The 19,850-nt window shown below is 40.1% G+C and overlaps 1 protein-coding gene across 3 annotated transcripts in view; it reads right to left on the bottom strand.

Annotated features, from left to right (window-relative positions):
* tnfaip6 (tumor necrosis factor, alpha-induced protein 6) overlaps positions 1 to 19,850 on the bottom strand; it is a 66,308-nt gene that overhangs the window by 29,828 nt on the left and 16,630 nt on the right. Inside the window, exons 2-3 of one of the 3 annotated variants that reach the window (XM_077616566.1) lie at positions 5,766 to 5,982; positions 641 to 817 (exon numbers count right to left, since the gene is read on the bottom strand). In XM_077616566.1, coding sequence (XP_077472692.1) covers positions 641 to 817; positions 5,766 to 5,832 — 244 coding nt within the window. In that variant the 5' untranslated portion in view covers positions 5,833 to 5,982. Of the gene's footprint in view, positions 1 to 640; positions 818 to 5,765; positions 6,555 to 19,850 lie in introns of those variants that run through there. The other 2 variants (XM_077616567.1, XM_077616569.1) reach the window with 2 other exon arrangements.

Raw genomic sequence — 19,850 nt, 5'->3', positions numbered from 1 at the left:
GCGGACACCCTGAATTGGTGGCCAACCAATTGCAGGGCACGAGGAGACGGACAACCATTCACGCTCACACTCATACAAAGGGGCATGCATGTTTTTGGAATGTGGGAGGAAACCGGAGTACCTGGAGAAAACCCAGGCAAGCCCAGGGAGAACATGCAATTTTTTAATGATTTTGTATTCAAAACATTTGGCCTTGATTTAGCTCCTCCATACACAGATGGCACTCCTTGTTTTCTTATTGCTTCCATTTCATTACTCTTTGAAGATAGACTTACGTGGCTGGCAACAAAACTAAAAACTTCATCGATTATTACATTTGGCACGCTTCCACAATAAAAGAGCTCAACGGAAAATAAATTCAAATTGCAAGATAACACGAATAAATTTTGATTGGCACAATTTCATGCATTAATATAATAATTAGTATTTTGATCGTTTTATTTTTAGGTTATTATGTGATGGATTGTAATATTTTCCAGAATTATATTGTACAAAATGGTAGCTAAAAAACAAAGAAACAACTTGGGTTGTGTAATTAGCTGTCACTCAGAGTATTAAGTTGCCTGATCCAAATTTAACTAGTTTATTCATCACGTTTATTTAGAAGTTTTACCCCATTAAAAAAACTGAAAAAATTTACCCAGCCAGATGGAGTTGTGAAATATGCCATTCTTGTAGCCCCATGTGTGTGATTCTTTCAGAAGGAAGCTCAGCGTCCACAAGAAAGCCAAAAGACGCATCGTGCAAGCTGCTGTCCAGATGTGTGCGTAAGCCGGGACCCCCTCTGCTTGGACTGCCGACCCGTATTTATGTGGCCCTTGGAGAGGAGGTAAAAAAGGAGGCGGATAATAAGGAGGAGGGGAATGACTTTAGCAAAGGTTGATTAAATGTAACCATGACGACTCTGAAAGGACCACTCTTATCATAAATCCTTTCAAAAATGAGTTCTGCCAGAACTAACTAAACACGCATCATATTTTTACAGTTTCTCAATCTATAAAGAAAAACACAATGTTGCCAAATAATTTGGTATCAAATTTGATGTTACATTAGTAATTTATAGTCCACTTTCTTAAGACTTTTTAAAATCATAATTTAATTAAGCAAAAAAAACTTTCGCCTAGGGGGCTACTATATGCATTTAAAGATTAAATTAATGGATGAAAGGCAGAACAGAGGCACCCTGCTTCTAGGGCGAGGCGGCCTGCGACATGGCCGTCGTCCCTCCAGAGACCATGCACCCTCACTCCCTGTGTCAGCCTGCTTCCCTGCATTTGGGTCAAACCACACTCTTTGCATGGCCCTCCCACTCACGCCCACCCCTGCAATGGAAACTTTACCTAAATGAGGACATATTGTCATAAATGCACACACATTAGTTTAACAGCAATTAATGGTCTTCAGACCTTCCTGTGCAGAGTTTGCATGTTCTCCCCGGGCTTCCGTGGGTTTTCTATGGGTACTCCGGTTTCTTCCCACGTCCCAAAAACATGCATGGTAAGCTGGCTGAGTGTGAGCTTGAATGGTTGTCGGTCTCCTTTTGCCCTGTGATTGGCTGTCCACCAATTCAGGTGCCCTGGCCTGGTGCCCATGGTTAGCTGGGATAGGCTCCGGCACTCCCCGCAACCCTTTTAGGATAAGCAGTTCGGAAAATTAATGAATAAATGATTTTATGGTACAAATTTACAGTATGGGTTGCTGTAATTTACAATGTGTTGCAATTTTGCAGTCAGTTTTTTAATTAAGCTGATGTATTTTTCAAAACTTATATTGTTTGCTTGAACATTTCACTGTATAGATGTTTTTGTAATATTTTGTTGTAACTGTTGAGGAATTCTTAAAACAATATTTGTCAAAGAAATGTACATGATCTCATATCATATTTGATAAAAACTTTTCCCTAAAATATTTTCTAATATATCTTGATGTCAGATTTTCGCCTGTCGATTTATATGTTTGGAATTGTACATTAGATGACATTTGGTATGAGAATTATACCCTAAAAGCATTGGGCAATGTTGTGTTGTGGTTTGATGTCATCTTTCCTCACTACCGTATAAGCGTCATTGCCAGAGGTCAGACAAAGTGGCTAGTGAAGTGTATTAAATGACTTCCAGATTTGGGAGGCAACATCATCTGTGCCCGTTTCATTCCTTAGGGTCTCTCTCGCGCTCTCTTAGCAGTCAAGCCCATGGATAGATGGCTTCCAAACATGCAGCCACTGGCATTATAATGGGTGAGTCATCGTTCATGTCCTTCCCATAAAATTTCTTTAAAGGAGGCTGTAGGTGTGTGCATTGTGTGTCATGAGTGAACTTTGTAAATCCACTGATGTCATGTGTGACATAATGCTAATGCATATGCCAAATGGTGGACTTTCGGCTATTCCTCTCAGTTGTCGCCACGGGGACACCGTAGAATCGCCTGTTAGATTTGTCACACATTCTCCCATCAGTCTTCCTGACTCAACCCACTCATGTGGGAATTGAACTCAGGCCACTACAATGGCAGCAGGGCACTCAAATCACTGCGCCAACAGCGGGTTAACGAATGACATACACCAAATAAACTTTTAAAAAGAGAGCTTATTGATCACAATTGCAAAGAGGTAAACCTATTGTAAAATGGAAATGAAGCCAGTGGTAGCCATTTTGCTTCTGGACATTTCATCTGGGCCACTTCATGGTGAAGAGGTTCACTCGACTGACTTCGATTCCTGCTGGTGGTGGTATGATTGTGAGTGTGAAGGTCATTTGTTTCTCTGTGTGCTCTACGACTGACTGGCGACCAATCTAGGATGTAGTCTGCCTTTAGCCAGAAGTCAGCTGGGACAGGCTCCAGCAACCCATGCAACCCTTACGAGGCTATGCGGTATGGAAGACGAATGAACGTTTGATGCGGTGACAATTGTAAGTACTTAGTAACAGAGGTGGGTAGTAACGCATTACATTCCCTTGAGTAATTTTTGAGATTGTTTTTACTTCTATAAGTAGTTTTATTATGCCATACTTTTTGCTTGTATTTGACTAGATTTGTGAAGAAGAAACACTGCTCTTACTCTGCTACATTTGGCTACACTAAAGTCGTTACATTTTTCCTCTTTGTCCTTTGTATTCAAATGTACTTTATTTTTGCCACAAATATAAACTATTTCACACTGCTGTCGCATTGCTGTCCTTGCTAGGGTAGGTTTTCTCCACTAATGGGCACTCAAGCTTTTGGGACGGGAGATGTTTCATTCATTCATTTTCTGTACTGCTTATCCTCACAAGGGTCGCTAGTGGAGCTGGAGCCTCTCCCAGCCAACCATGGACACCAGGTGGGTGACACCCTGAATAGGTGGTTAGCCAATTGTTATGATTTAGCCTTGGCTGCGAAGCGTAGTAGAACCCAGGAGCAGGAAGCAGGAAAACGAGAGTGAAGTGCTGGTGCACAAATTATGATTTTATTGAAAAATAATCATATAAATACATACTACATACAAAACTAAAGACTGGGACAAAATTAACAAAAATACAAACTTAACAGGGGAGACAAATCGGCAAACATTACTCACAGGAGACAATACTCCCACACAGACTGACAACGACACAGGGTTTAAATGCATATGCGGGGGATGGATGACAAGACAATTCCAAACACCATGGTCACACGAGGGGAGGTGCACCGGAAAGACACAGAAGGTGAAACACATTCATAATCACACGGACAGCCCACACAAGGAAAACACATCCATCCACCCAAACCCCCAAAAAATGGTACAGACCTACAACCATTCATGTTTCATCCATAGATTATTTTTCTGTTTTTTGGTTGATGATGGTACATGATGTGGTCATGTAATAAGTTATAGTGCAGTGTAATAACAGCAGTTCATATAGATTACTTTAAAAAGAAAGTACCACTGTAAAAAAAATCGGATATTGACAGCATTTATTTATTAGTTGAATACGTATTCTTTATTCCAAATACTGCTTGATTTGTACTTGACTAAATTCTATGGATCACAATTTTTTAGTAAGTAATTATTTTGTAGTAATGCTACTTTTACTTGAGTAAAACTTAGCTACTCAATCCACCTCTGCTAATTAATGATGTAAAATCCATATTTATGATGTAAAAGCCATCGGAAACAAAATGAGACACTCAGTTGGGTGACTACCAATATGCACTGTGGGGTGTAGGAGTGGCTTTGGCATAGCTGAGTGACTCAAGAATGACATTGAGCAGCAAACACTGTAATGGAAGATGACTGTTTGAGTCCCTCACGTTGCTAACTGTGAGTCAAGTGTGATAATTTTGGAGATCCCAACGTGCCAAAGAACATTAAATTGCAAATATGTTTTGAGGTGTTATAGAAAAACGTTTAAGAACATCAACAATGCGTATTTCGAAATGTTATGTTTTCGAAGAAAATCCCAAATGTGAAATCAATTTGTGGTTATTTTTTTATGTTTATAAACAGTAACAGAGGTTCTGGAGTGAAGTGTGTCTTCATATTAAAATGTATATGTTGCCCTTATCTAGTTATGACTGCATTAATATTCTAATTTACTCAGTAGAGCTCTGTCTCGTAGCCAGATGTGTCCTTGAAGAAATTGTAATATTGTCGTAGCTCTGTAGGCAGATGTGTCCTTTAAGAAATTATAATATTGTCTCATTTCATTTCATCTCGTCATCTTCTCCCGCTTTATCCGAAGTCGGGTCGCGGGGTCAGCAGCTTCAGCAGGGAGACCCAGACTTTCCAGAATCGGTGACATAGGGCAGCCCTGGCGGGGTGCAACCCCCAATTGAAACAGATCCGACTTAATGCCAGCTACGCGGACCCCGCGTAACGGAGGTTCTGGAACCCCATACTCCCGGAGTACCCTCCACAAGATTGCCCAGGGGACACGGTCGAACGCCTTCTCCAAGTCCACAAAGCACATGTAGACTGGTCGGGCGAACATAACATGTCGACCAAAGAGCCGCTTGGCCACCTGGTACCCGTCAGCTGCCTCCGGAATCCCATGGGCCGCCGGTATCCACTAGCGCATTCTGGGATTGCTGCCACGACAGGTATCGACCACCTTGCGGCTGCAGCTCCGGTCTACCGCCTCAGCAATAGAAGCGCGGAACATGATCCACTCGGACTCAATGACACGACCACAATCATCATCGATCATTGAACTGCGGCCAAGGGTGCCATGTGCACATATGGACACCTTTCTGCTTGAACATGGTGTTCATTATTGTCAATCCACGACAAGCGCAGATATCCAACAATAGAACACCACTCGGGTTCCGATCAAGGGGGCCGTTCTTCCCAATCACTCCCCTCCAGGTCTCACTGTCATTGCCTACATGAGCATTGAAGTCCCCAAGCAGAAGGAGGGAGTCTCCGAATTAGCACTCTCCAGCACCCCCTCCAAGGACTCCAAAAAGGGTGGGTACTCTGAACTGCTGTTTGGTGCATATGCACAAACAACAGTTACTAGGTCCCATCCCACCATCCGAAGACGGAGGGACGCTACCTTCTCGTCCACCGGGGTAAACCCCAACATAGAACGTGAAAGTGTGAGAGAACAATTGGCAGAAGGGATGTATAAGTGTTGTGGGAATGGGTGGTTTTGTCCTTTGTCAAACGGCAGAAGGGATGTATAAGTGTTGTGGGAATGGGTGGTTTCGTCCTATATCTTCTATTGCATATTTGTTAACATTCACATGTCATGCCCCTTCGCGCATTTGGCAACCGTCAACAAATGCAGACATTCATGTGGTCTTACCAGAGATGTCTTCAGATGTCTCTTCAGTAGGATTAGTCTTCAACCGTCGAGAATCCAGGTGCTCCATCGAATAATCCAGCCCGCAAAGGATATCAGACGCCGTGCGCACGGTCTTCCCACATATCGATCTAAAGCGCCCGGATTCTGCTTCGGTTTGTTGACCACAGGCTCGAAGGACCAAAATGATAAGTTTATCCCTAGGTATTTCCAAATTCACCTTTCAATAAAAGAGGCATCTGAAGTCACATATTTTAATTCTTGCAAGAAGAGAATACATCCACCCGCGTGTCCGGTCAAGATCATTCTAATGACTCGATGTCTCTCTCGCTAACTTATTCATAAGATTTTAACACCATGCCCCACAGAAGTCTAAACATTTTTAGAGTCTCATAACAATTTATCTCCGTTCTCAAAACAATTGTAGGTCTGTCAAATCTTCCCAAGAGAGTTTTGATGTGAACCATCCTGAGAAGTTGATGCTTCCCAAAACAATCCACCGTTCTTGTTGTGAACCATCTTGATGCCCAAAACAATTCACAGTTCTCTTGATGCGAACCACAGTCATTACTTTGGCAAGAGATGTATTACAATTCCCTTTGTATTAATGTCAATAACTCTTCATTGCAAGCACATATATAATATAATAATATTGATACACATTTATAATAATGATAAACCTAACACCTTTCTGCCTGTATATTGGACGAGCAACCGGAAAGCATGGCTCACGAAAGCCTTCACAAATCCCCAACGTGAAGCTGTACCACACTGAAAGGGGGCTCTCCTCTAAGGATGTGAACTAAAACTCCCATTAACCTGATTTTATTTATTTATATAAAGCGGAGAGGAATTATTTTCACTGTGAGTACAGTATTCAAAGTATTCACATTTTATATATATATATATATATATATATATATATATATATATATATATATATATACATATATATATATATATATATATATATATATATATATATATATATATATATATGTATATATGTATATATGTATATATGTATATATATATATATATATATATATATATATATATATATCAGTGGCGGGCGGTGCATTTTCTGGTAGCGCCTTCAACGTATCAATCCAACCCTCAAAAACTATTTTATGGCTATAAAACCTCGACTGCAGCTACAGCTGCGACACATAAAAAATAATCAATAAATTAATGCACAAAAATGGGGTAAAATCCACTTCCTAGCAGCATTTCATGATTAAATACAAATACTGGAGCTTTTCAGACATTAAAACCAGGCCAGGGGGTGATTTTCCCGGGAAAATACAGCGATGAACGTCAATGGCGTACGGGCAAACATTGCCCGAAAATGGGGTAAAATCCAGCCAAAAACAGCATTTATTGATTAAATACAAATACTGGAGCTTTTTAGACATCAGAACCGGGCCCGGAGTATCATTTCCCCGATAAAAAGACAGCGATGAACGTCGATACGTCCATACGTGAAATGACAAAAAATGCACTAAAATGAGGTAAAATCCACTTCCTAGCATCATTTATTGATTGAATACAAATACTGGTGCTTTTGAGACATTACAACCAGGCCAGGGGGGTGATTTTTCCCGGGAAAAGACAGCGATGGACGTCAATGGTGAAACGCCAAAAATTAAACTGGGGTAAAATCCACTTCCTAGCAGCATTTTGTGATTAAATACAAACCCTGGAGCTTAAATACAAACACTGGAGCTTTTCAGATATCAGAACTTGGCCCACAATTGAAATATTATTTAGGAATATAGCCATATTTGTAATTTTACTCACCAAAAATCATTTTTACACAATATCCATCCTCCTTTCTTTCTTCCTTCTTTCCTATCGCCATCGAAGCTAATGATGAAAGTCAAGCCTGTCCTGTCATATTTCCGGCATAGTCCGTTTTGAAAATAGCATTAAAGCAACAAAACAATATACTATTTGCTTGTGGAGCTAAGTTAGCGCGCTGAAAGTGCCCCACACACCATTTTCCCGGCTGTAACAGGCTTGCTAGCTTCGGAATTGACCGCCCTTTCTTAAAAATGTCCATTTTTTTTCTGAAAAAGTCCGTCTGGAAAATAGCTTTGTGAGCAAACAGAATCTATTTGTTTTTGCTTCTGTCGGCCATATCGGGTGGAGTTTGCAATCTCGGCTGCCTTGGTACTGCTTTGGCCCGCCTACTAGCAATGACATATCCCAGCCAGCAAAATGCTAACACCTATGAAAAATCATTGTGGGGTTGCAACCTCGAAATCTGATTGGTTAAAAGCAACAGTCTAGTTTAATGCAGCAGAGCCCGCAAGAACTGATTGTGCAGGCTTTGAGGCAGATCTGATCTGGCAACAAATAATGGCTGAAATGTGATTGGTTAAATGCTTCAATATGAAAACACACATCTGGAAGCAGTGCAACCAGGGGGAAAAGCAATGAAAGGAAGCTAACAGACCATTTGGAATAATGAGTACGTATTGATGGAGAAAATATAATATGATTCAGATATTTCTTAGGCCAGCAGAGAAGGCCCTGACGGCCCGCCACTGATATATATATATATATATATATATATATATATATATATATATATATATATATATATATATATATATATATATATATATATATATATAATGTGATTGGTTAAATGCTTCAATATGAAAACACACATCTGGAAGCAGTGCAACCAGGGGGAAAAGCAATGAAAGGAAGCTAACAGACCATTTGGAATAATGAGTACGTATTGATGGAGAAAATATAATATGATTCAGATATTTCTTAGGCCAGCAGAGAAGGCCCTGACGGCCCGCCACTGATATATATATATATATATATATATATATATATATATATATATATATATATTGATTATGCGCGACTAAATGGACAGAGGAGGATGCCCTTTCTTCAGAATGTCACGGTGGCGAGGACGAGCCAGGACGATTCTCACTTGCAAGATAACGCCAGAGATGTGCCCGATGCCCACCTTGTATTGTTTATATTATATTAAAGTATACCTATTAATAAACCTATCACCCAGGAAGGTCAATCATGAGTGCCGACTTTCTGTTTTAGGATCAAATTAAAATGAAGATTATAGATGTATATTGTATTTCCTGATTTTCCCCCTTTTAAATCAATAATTTCATTTTTTAATCCATTTTTTCTGTGTTTTTAGTTCAAAAATCATTTTGTAATATCTAAAAAATATTTTTCTGTTTTCCACTCTAATATCGAAAATAATTAAAGAAAAATTTGGTTTCCCTTTGAAATGAAAAACAAATGATTAAAAGAATGTTTCACTTACTAAGAAAAAACCCTCAAATAAAACATTGTTTTTAATGTTGCTTTTTAATCCAGTTATTTTAATCCATTTTTAAAAAATGGTCCGGCCCACATGAAATCGAGTTGACGTTAATGCAGCCCGCGAACCAACCCGAGTCTGACACCCTTGGATTATACTATGAAACGGAAGAGGCGATTAACGTATTTTTCGGACTATGAGTCGTACCTGAGTACATATAAGTCGTACCAGCCAAACAATGCACAATGAAGAGGAAAAAAAATATGCGTTAGGAGTATAGGTCGCATTTTCGGGAGAGCAATTTTTTATAAATCGAGAAACCCAGAACAAACATACGTCAAAATAACAGTGGCGGGCCGTCAGGGCCTTCAAGGCCTTCTCTGCTGGCCTAAGAAATATCTGAATCATATATTATATTTTGTCCACAGCGATGAACGTCGATACGTCCATACGTGAAATGACAAAAAATGCACTAAAATTAGGTAAAATCCACTTCCTAGCAGCATATATTGATTGAATACAAATACTGGAGCTTTTGAGACATTACAACCAGGCCATGGGGTGATTTAATCGGGAAAAGACAGCGATGGACGTCAATGGTGAAACGGCAAAAATTAAACTGGGGTAAAATCCACATCCTAGCAGCATTTAGTGATTAAATACAAACACTGGAGCTTAAAGAAAAACACTGGAGCTTTTCAGATATCAGAACTTGGCCCACAATTGAAATATTATTTAGGAATGTAGCCATATTATACACACCCAAAAATCTTTTTAACTGTACACAATATCCATCCTCCTTTCTATCGCCATCGAAGCTAATGATGAAAGTCGAGCCTGTCCTGTCATATTTCCGGCATAGTCCGTCTTGAAAATGGCTTTAAATAAACACAACAATATATTTGCTTGTGCAGCTAAGTTAGCACAATGAAAGTGGCGCACACACCATTTTCCCGGCTGTAACAGGCTTGCTAGCTTCGGAGTTGACCGCCTTTCCTTAATGTCCATTTTTTTCTGGAAAATAGCTTTGTGAAAAAATCTGCAACCAAATCTGTCAGCCATTATGGGTGGAGTTTGCGATCTCTGGCTGCCTCCACATCCGGGCTTTGGCCCACCTACTAGCCAATCATAGTTGGTGAAAGCAATGACGTATCCCAGCCAGCAAAATGCTAACGCCTATGAAAAATCATTGTGGGGTTGCCAACTCGAAATCTGATTGGTTAAAAGCAACAGTCTTGTTTAATGCAGCAGACCCCGCAGAACGGATTGTGAAGGCTTTGAGGCAGATCTGATCTGGCAACAAATAATGGCTGAAATGTGATTGGTTAAATGCCTCAATATGAAAACACATCTGGAAGCAGTGCAACCAGGGGGAAAAGCAATGAAAGGAAGCTAACTGTTGGGGTAATCATTATTATAAATGTGTTTGCAATGAATATAAAGCCTTATAATATACATGCTTACTATATTAATCAATATATTTGCTTATTAGGAATAGTAATGCTCATCCTAAATGTGTAACTATATTAAACAATATAGTTATATGTGTTGATCGCTTTCAACGAAGACAAACGCTTACGCCAAGGTCGCTCTCCAGGACAGCTGGGTCCAGCGAGAGATACAAGTTCGAAGGACGCTTAAATTGTTGTTGGCTCAACGGATAGCTATCAATCAACTTGCATATTGTTTTCCTTTGTGACGCTTGATATGGAATTGTTTTGTTTCTTGCTTACGCAATTGGATCGATTACTCGCATATTGTTTTAATTTGTGACGCTAGGTTGACGCTTGGTTTACTTGATTATGGAATTGTTTTGTTTCTTGCTTACGCAAATGGAATCGATAACCTTGTAATTGTTTTGATTTGAAGCCTTAAATGGGCAGGACATAATGCCGCTCTTTAGAATAATCTTGGGTGGGGCGAGCTGCCGGATGTATTCTCTTCTTGCAAGAATTAAATGTGATGTGACTACAGATGCCTTTTTTATTGAAAGCTGAATTGGAAAAACCTAAGGATAAACCTACAATTGGATGAACCTAACATTTGGTCCTTCGAGCCTGTGGTCAAGATACCGAAGCAGAATCCAGGTCGCTCCCGTTCGATATCTGGAAAGACCGTGCACGGCGCTTAAATACCCTTTTCCGGGCTGGATAACTCGAAGGAGCGCCTGGGTTCTCGACGGTTTCGACGACTAACCCTCTGAAAGAGACATCTGGGGTCATATCTGGTAAGTCCACGTGAATGTCTGCGTTTGTTGAAGGGGCATTACACGTGAGGTCCATTTTTTAAATGTGACTCGCGTCCAGGGGACTGCGACACGCGTCCAGGGGACTGCGTTACAAACCCTGGGTATACTAGTCGCTGCCAGGTAACGAGACAGAGCATGAGTCTATAAAACTTGGGGCAGTTCGGGGTGTCCTGTGCCGTGGTCCGGAAAGGTACAAATATAACTCTGACAGTATATCAAGCTAGGGTATACATTTGTGTTACGTGTTGCGTGTGTTACGTGTTGCGTGTGTTACGTATGTCCTTCCGCGGAAAAGAAATTTGCTAACTGATAACTGAGTGCACGCGAGCTCCATCCAAAGATGGGCAACTCGAATAAAAAGCGGCTAGCGACGACGATCCAAAACAGCGTCTACCGTGTAGAGATTGGAAGTTTGTTGAAAGTCAAAGCGCTACAACGGTTAAACACCTAAATTTATGGATAAACAAATATGGGTTTGCTGGCCAGCTTAAATATGCATGAAATATTAAAACCTGCGGGATGAAATACGCACTAAGCATAGAAGTAATCTATATATAATATGTGAAGGGAGACACAAGCGATACGGCTTGTTCCACAGATACTAATTATTGTTTTTGATGACGAGGCGGGGAAAGGCAAAACGTGCTGTTTTGTATATGATAGCGGGCCTCGGCTGGTTGATAGGAGCGAGGCGATGGACTGTTTTATTCTAAAAACAAGACAGGCCTGCTCAAAATGATTTGAATGAGGATGTTTGAGCTAAATTTTAAACCAGAGATCACATTCTTTGTGAATGAATTCAATTAGAATTTTTTGTATGATGCTGAAAGTTGTAAAACGGCAATTAAAATGGTTATTTCCAAGTGCTAGGCATGCTTTGTTAATAGTAACTAAATGTACTGGAATGAAATGGCTTATTGTGGCTTATCCTGATTTCGTTCCCGTCTGCTAGCGGGAATATTTTGGTTAACAGAAATACAAAACAGCAAATTAAATGTTTAGCGGGGTTGCCAAAACTGCGTTTTTTGTCATACTCTAAACTTGCCAAATAATGTGTTGATTGGGGGGAAGCGCTCTGTTTTGGTGCGGCTGATTTGATGGTGTTGGACATTATAATATAGTATAGTATGCGCGCGGACCGCACAAGCGACTAAAATTTAAGGGGGACCCCTTCCGTGGAGAATATTACAATTATTGGCCTTGAGGGCGCTGAAGCAAACTTGAGGGCAGAAATGGGTTTTGCCATGATATAGTTGTGCTTGCAGCAAACTATGGTGATATAGTTGGATATCGGGAGAGTAATTAATTTAGTGTAATTAATTTAGTCTTCTCTAAAAAGCGTTATAATTGTGTGCACAGGAGGACAAAAAGAAAAGCGTTTTGGAATTTGTAAACAAAGATAAAAATGCTGCTTCTGCAGCGAGCGTGAAGGTCACAGTCAGCGGAAGGGCGCGCTTCCGTTTAAACATTTCAAAATAAGAACAAAACATGGTCTACAAGGGATGCAGGGTTCCGCGATGATCTTCGCATTTATTTTTGGGATTTAATCAGAAATGTCTTTCGAGGTGATAGAAAATCTGTTTGGCAAAGATTGATTTGGTAAAAGCTTTGGAATTGGGAATAATACTATTATTATTATTTTATTTTTTGTTTTGTGAAGTTCAAAGGGCTCTTGATTGAAGAGAGCTAGTTTTGGAGGATAAAACGATATTATTACAGTTTTTGAATGGTTGGTTTGATCAAAATACTTCAATATAGGTGATTGGCTGGTTAAAGAAAAATGAATGGAATTTTTGTTTTTGTTTTTTACAATATTATGGCATATTGGTTACAATTTGTGGGTCCTTTATTAAGCATTGAAAATTGTAATTAGGAAATGCCTAGTAAAAGGTTGATTTCTCTAATTTAATTATTGTAGATTTTCCTTGTGGTAACGGAGAGCTATAAGAAATAGCTCTTATCTTAAGTAAACATAGTATGGGGTGATTTACAAATTATTTTTTAGGTACTAAGAGTTATTTGGTTGTTAAAGAGATCAGACATGAATTTAACAATGCAGAAATGGCACGAGAAATTTCGTGGCATTCGTCCAAATTATTAGGTAAATTGAACCTGGCTGGGGTAGATAAGATAATTGGTTAAGGATAGGCATAGTTTCCCTAGAAGAAACATGGAGCGTCTTTCAGTGCACAAAATACGTTCCCTGTTTGACCTAGAGGGGGAGTATGCTTTGGTATAGGTCATATTGATGACTATTGGGACTTTACTGCCTATTGCTTTAGGGGCATACAAATTAAGAATTTAGCCAAAACTTACTGCATTGCAATTATGGGGTTAATACACCTAAATGTTACGGTGATAACGATTGGCAATAACAAGCTTAGATAAAGGGGAATATCTACCACAAATTCAGGTAGGGCCTTCCATGGTGTGAAACAAGTGAAATAATGTCTATGTTTTAGAAATAACATCTCCAAATTATAAAATATCAACCTTGGAGAAATGCTTTAAGTAGATGGGTTGACTAGAATGGGCAAAATTTGATATTATTAAAAGGGGGTGTAACTTAATGCAGAACATGGAGATAAAGTTTTTACAAACGGTTAAATAAAAGGGGGTGTGTGTGTGTTTCAATGTGTCACAACTTTTCCGTTATTGCATTATTGGCGAATAGATAGTTAATCACAGCCACTCGCTTGGCAGTCTACATGCTGACTGACTGGGGTAAGGGGCGGTGGCAATTGAACAAATTTCTATTTTTAGATATGTGGCATGTGGATCTAATACATTAATTATCTAGTTTCTTCAGGCATCAATTTTGCGGTTCGAGGATCTACTAATGCGGAGTGGATCCAGACCTTCCGGAGTGTGGAGTATTCCTGGTGTCCTCAAGAATTCGTAGGTTTTCTCTGGGTACTCCAGTTTTACTCCAACAAACCAAAATTATGGATGATTGGGGGAGCACTCAAAGCAAATTCCTTGATTATGAGTGCGAGCGTGGATGAGTGTCTGTCTTTTGTGTTTTAATTGGCTGGCCACCAAGATATATCAATATTCTAATATCAAGGTGGAATATTTCTGAAATCGCTGATAAGCCTTTCGAGGACGGCGGTGGCAGAGTAGGACAGAAACAAAAAGAAAAGAATTTCGCCAAATGAAATTTTTTGATTTCTGCAATGGGAAATTTTGGGAACCTGGGGGACTAAACAAAAACAAAAGACTTATCTGGGAGGGCTGCCATTTTGAGTCATGGTAAATTTCATGCCTCAAAAAAAAAAAAGGGGGAGGTTATATATATATTAAATCTATATGCAGATATATGGCAAAAACACGGGCGATTCCCCCTTATGTCAAGCTACAAAAGCTACATATCCATTTCAAAGGATACACATGGATTTTATAGAATATGTGTGGTACATAACAGTCCTAAAACAGATTGGGGAAACCTTGTTGCAGAAACTGGTCTAGATTGGCAAGCTTGGATGACACACCCGTGCGAAAAAACCATCAGGCCTTCGATAAAATTAACCCATACGGTGGGGGCATTACAAATCATAATTCAGACTGAGATGACCAGAGAATTCATTTCCGCAACAGGGAGTTCCCAAACGGGAGGCGGTAAGAAAAATTGGTTATTGTTGATGGAAAATGCAGCTATTACTATAAATCAAACCTGCATAACATGTATGGGGCCCCGCCCTCTCTTGCGAGTAGTGCCCGCGCAAATGACTCCTGATTGTGTAATGGAGATAATGACAAATAAAAATGTAAGCCCCAATTGTGAAAAATGGAATAATGTCTACCCAGTTACAAGAGCAGCAAAGGACAAGCCTAACTTTTCAACAAAATGTAAGCTTTTAAATCATTTTACCTGCTTAAAACCTTACAGGGCATGGTCTGAAGCTGGAGGCGATAAATGAGACGTGGTGTGCCCACGTCCTAAAACCGACTACACCCTGGTACCACGTTCTGACCTATGGTGGTGGTGGGGTCAAAACAAATTATACGACTCCTGCCAAAATGACAGCAGGACTTTGTGCCTTGGTCTCACTGCTGTTACCAGTGTCTGTTTTTCCATCTACAGTAGAGGAGATACAATTGGCTGCACAGAAATCCGGTATGATGGCGGGCCCCTCGCGATGGCGTCGATCGGCATGGAGAGAGGGTGATCCGACATACATTGATGCGATTGGTATCCACGGGGCGTACCAGATGAGTATAAGTTGGCTAATCAGATCGCAGCAGGTTGGGAGTATATTTTTCTTTTAATTACTCCAAACAAAATGTTGATTGGATAAATTACCTGCATTACAATGTCAAAAAACTTGGAAACTATACTGAACAGGGATTTGTGGCGATAAAGGAACAATTGGCAGCCACCAGTCTTATGGCGTTCCAGGATCGCATAGCAGTTGATATGCTGCTTGCGGAGCAAGGGGGCGTGTGTGCAATGTTTGGAGATCAATGTTGCACCTTCATACCGAACAACACGTCACCCGGTGGGTCCCTCACCCAGGCCATTAGTGGCCTGCAGATCCTCAACCGCAATATGAAGAAGCATTCTGGAGTCGGAGAATTCCGCCTTGGAAAGCTGGTGGCATGTCCTTTTGATTTGGCCCAATTAGTTGCATTTTTCGTAGCCCTTTTTGCTACGATTTTGACATTATGTGGGTGGTGTATTATTCCCTGCTTAAGATCTTTGATAAGCCGACTTATGACCACTGCAATTACCCCTACAAATTCTAAAAATGAATTATATCCCCTACTAATGCTGACAGCAGCAGTGAATTTCAAGAGCATGGTAATTTCGAGGATGAAAAATGATGGCGAAAATGATTTTGTTTTCTGCTTTCAGACCTGCCGAACGAGTAGGGCCTAAGCGGGTAAAATTAAAACAGCCAACGGAGATATCCCTCTCTTCTTGGATTTGCCATAAAATAAATAACGAACATATAATAAAAGGGGGGAATGTTGGGTTCATTCTGGGATGTTACTATATGTTCATTTGGAATTAATGGAATAAAGCTGAAAGGAAGTTTTATTAAGGGGATCATGTGCAAATTTATAATATAGGGGGGAATGTTGGGGTAATCATTATTATAAATGTGTTTGCAATGAATATAAAGCCTTATAATATACATGCTTACTATATTAATCAATATATTTGCTTATTAGGAATAGTAATGCTCATCCTAAATGTGTAACTATATTAAACAATATAGTTATATGTGTTGATCGCTTTCAACGAAGACAAACGCTTACGCCAAGGTCGCTCTCCAGGACAGCTGGGTCCAGCGAGAGATACAAGTTCGAAGGACGCTTAAATTGTTGTTGGCTCAACGGATGGCTATCAATCAACTTGCATATTGTTTTCCTTTGTGACGCTTGATATGGAATTGTTTTGTTTCTTGCTTACGCAATTGGATCGATTACTCGCATATTGTTTTAATTTGTGACGCTAGGTTGACGCTTGGTTTACTTGATTATGGAATTGTTTTGTTTCTTGCTTACGCAAATGGAATCGATAACCTTGTAATTGTTTTGATTTGAAGCCTTAAATGGGCAGGACATAATGCCGCTCTTTAGAATAATCTTGGGTGGGGCGAGCTGCCGGATGTATTCTCTTCTTGCAAGAATTAAATGTGATGTGACTACAGATGCCTTTTTTATTGAAAGCTGAATTGGAAAAACCTAAGGATAAACCTACAATTGGATGAACCTAACACTAACAGACCATTTGGAATAATAAGTATTGATGGACAAAATATAATATGATTCAGATATTTCTTAGGCCAGCAGAGAAGGCCTTGAAGGCCCTGACGGCCCGCCACTACACTCACACACTCACACATTCACACATTCACACATACACACATACACACACACACACACACACACGCGCACACAAACACACACACATATATATATATATATATATATATATATATATATATATATATATATAGTGGCGGGCCGTCAGGGCCTTTAAGGCCTTCTCTGCTGGCCTAAGAAATATCTGAATCATATATTATATTTTGTTCATGAATACTCATTAAATAATTCCAAATTGTCTGTTAGCTTCCTTTCATTGCTTTCCCCCCTGGTTGCACTGCTTCCAGATGTGTGTTTTCATATTGAAGCATTTAACCAATCACATTTCAGCCATTATTTGTTGCCAGGGTCAGAAATCTGCATTAAACAAGCATCGATAAGACTGTTGCTTTAACCAATCAGATTTCTAGTTGGACACCACAATGTTTTGTCGCAGGCGTAGGGATACGTCATCGCTTTCACCAACTATGATTAGCTACCAAACTGTATCTGGAGCTAGCTGCACAAGCAAATATATTGTTGTATTGATTTAAAGCCATTTTCAAGACGGACTATGCCAGAAATACGACAGGACAGGCTCGACTTTCAGCATTAGCTTCGATGGCGATAGAAAAGAAGGAAGAAAGAAAGGAGGATGGATATTGTGTGATTTTTTGTGAGTAAAATATGGCTATATTCCTAAATAATATTTCAATTGTGGGCCTGGTTCTGATATCTGAAAAGCTCAGGTGTTTGTATTTAAGCTCCAGTGTTTGTATTTAATCACTAAATGCTGCTAGGAAGTGGATTTTACCCCATTTTAGTGCAATTTTTGCCGTTTCGCCATTGACGTCCATCGCTGTCTTTTCCCGGGGATAAGTGGATTTTACAACGTTGAAGGCGCTACGAGAAAATGCAGGGACCGCCACTGATATATTATATATATATATATATATATATATATATATATATATATATATATATATATACTATCTATCTATCTATATATATATATATATATATATATATACTGAAAATAATGTACACATTATATTTATATATTGATACATTACAGTGGTGGACCGTCAGGGGCTGCAAGCCTCTGCTGGCCTAAAAATATCTGAATCACAGACTGATGTTAATTATATTTTGTCCATGAATACTTACTAAATAATTCCAAATTGTCTGTCAGCTTCCTTTAATTGCTTTCCCCCTGGTTGCGCTGCTTCCATGTGTTTTCATATTTATGCATTTAACCAATCACATTTCAGCCATTATTTGTTGACAGGGTTAGAAATCTACCTTGAGGCCATCACAATTAGTTCGCAGGCCCTGCAACATATAGTAAGCGTCGATAAAACTGAAGCTTTAATCAATCAGATTTCGAGTGGCAACATAGGGATACGTCATCGCTTTCACAAACTATAATTGACTAGTGATAGAGTGGACTAACTAGAACTACCAATCTGTGTCTGTAGCGAGCTGAACAAGCAAATATATTGTTGTTTTGATTTAATAGCGGTTTTGTCCACCCACAGTGGCTGAAGGAGGAGAAGAAATGGATTTGGTTGCAGATTTACTGTCAAAGACATTTTCAAGACGGACTTTTCCAGAAAAAATGGACATCATTAAGAAAGGGCGGTCAACTCCGAAGCTAGCAAGCCTGTTACAACCGGGAAAAGGGTTTGTCTGCCACTTTCAGTTCGCTAACTACGAGCGCTACACCTGGCTCACGGGCTCCGAGGAAGAAAATCATTAAGAAAAGTCAGACAACTCCGAAGCTAGCTTGGGGTTGGCAACCAAACGACCTTAGAACGGTATATATTGCCACCCAGAGAAGTTTTGCACACTACGCAGCACCGGCATGGGCCCCCTGGCAGGCCCAAACTCACCTCAAATCCCTCGAAACTGCCCAACTGGGCAGCCCTGACTCATACTGGAAGTTTCGGATGGTAAAACCTGCTGCTGATATCCTAAACATCAAAATGCAGTTACAAAAGAAGTCAGACTGGCGATCTTCGACTCTTCCCCGTCTTATTCGAGGGATTACGGTGTATGGATATCCCACGAGTGCCAAACCAACAGTATTTTTCTTCCCCTGGTGGACAATTTCCACAACGATGGCACCCGGAAGCCATCTTTTTAGGACTGCATGGGCCTTTGATGGTCTTGATGGGAGGAGGAGCCTCTCTATGATTTATGGTCGACACACGAGCTCGTCAATCTACCATCACGGCCGTGCCCACTGATAGCCCTCTTACCAGTAAAAGCATCTCACTTGTTGGATTCAAGGGTGAAGAAACTGGCCTGCAATCGACAACTCCAGTGACTTCTCAATGTTTTTCTCATTATTTTTTGCATTTTTCTGTGTTTGCACCTAGCTGTCCAGTCAATCTTTTGGGCAGAGATCTCCTCATCGCCACGTGCCCTCTCATCAAATGCAGCCCTGACTCATACTGGAAGTTTCAGATGGTAAAACCTGCTGCTGATATGCCATCTCTGCCTCCAGCGCCACCTCCCAGTTCTCGCTTGCTGAACAACGCTCTGTGGCATGCGCCATGGCCGACATCTACTTGGCAAGAGTAGATATTTATTCCAGTGGCTGGCTCGAACCGGAACCCTTTTGGGCCTTCTGGTTTCTCACATTAGGTTCGTAACCTCAGATTTTATAATATGGTAACTGATTTTATGCATTGCACTCTGTACTATGACAAATCAG

This window comes from Stigmatopora argus, chromosome 13 (assembly GCF_051989625.1).
Source record: "Stigmatopora argus isolate UIUO_Sarg chromosome 13, RoL_Sarg_1.0, whole genome shotgun sequence".
Classification (NCBI taxonomy): Eukaryota; Metazoa; Chordata; class Actinopteri; order Syngnathiformes; family Syngnathidae; genus Stigmatopora; species Stigmatopora argus.
This window is presented reverse-complemented; position numbering and strand designations above follow the sequence as displayed.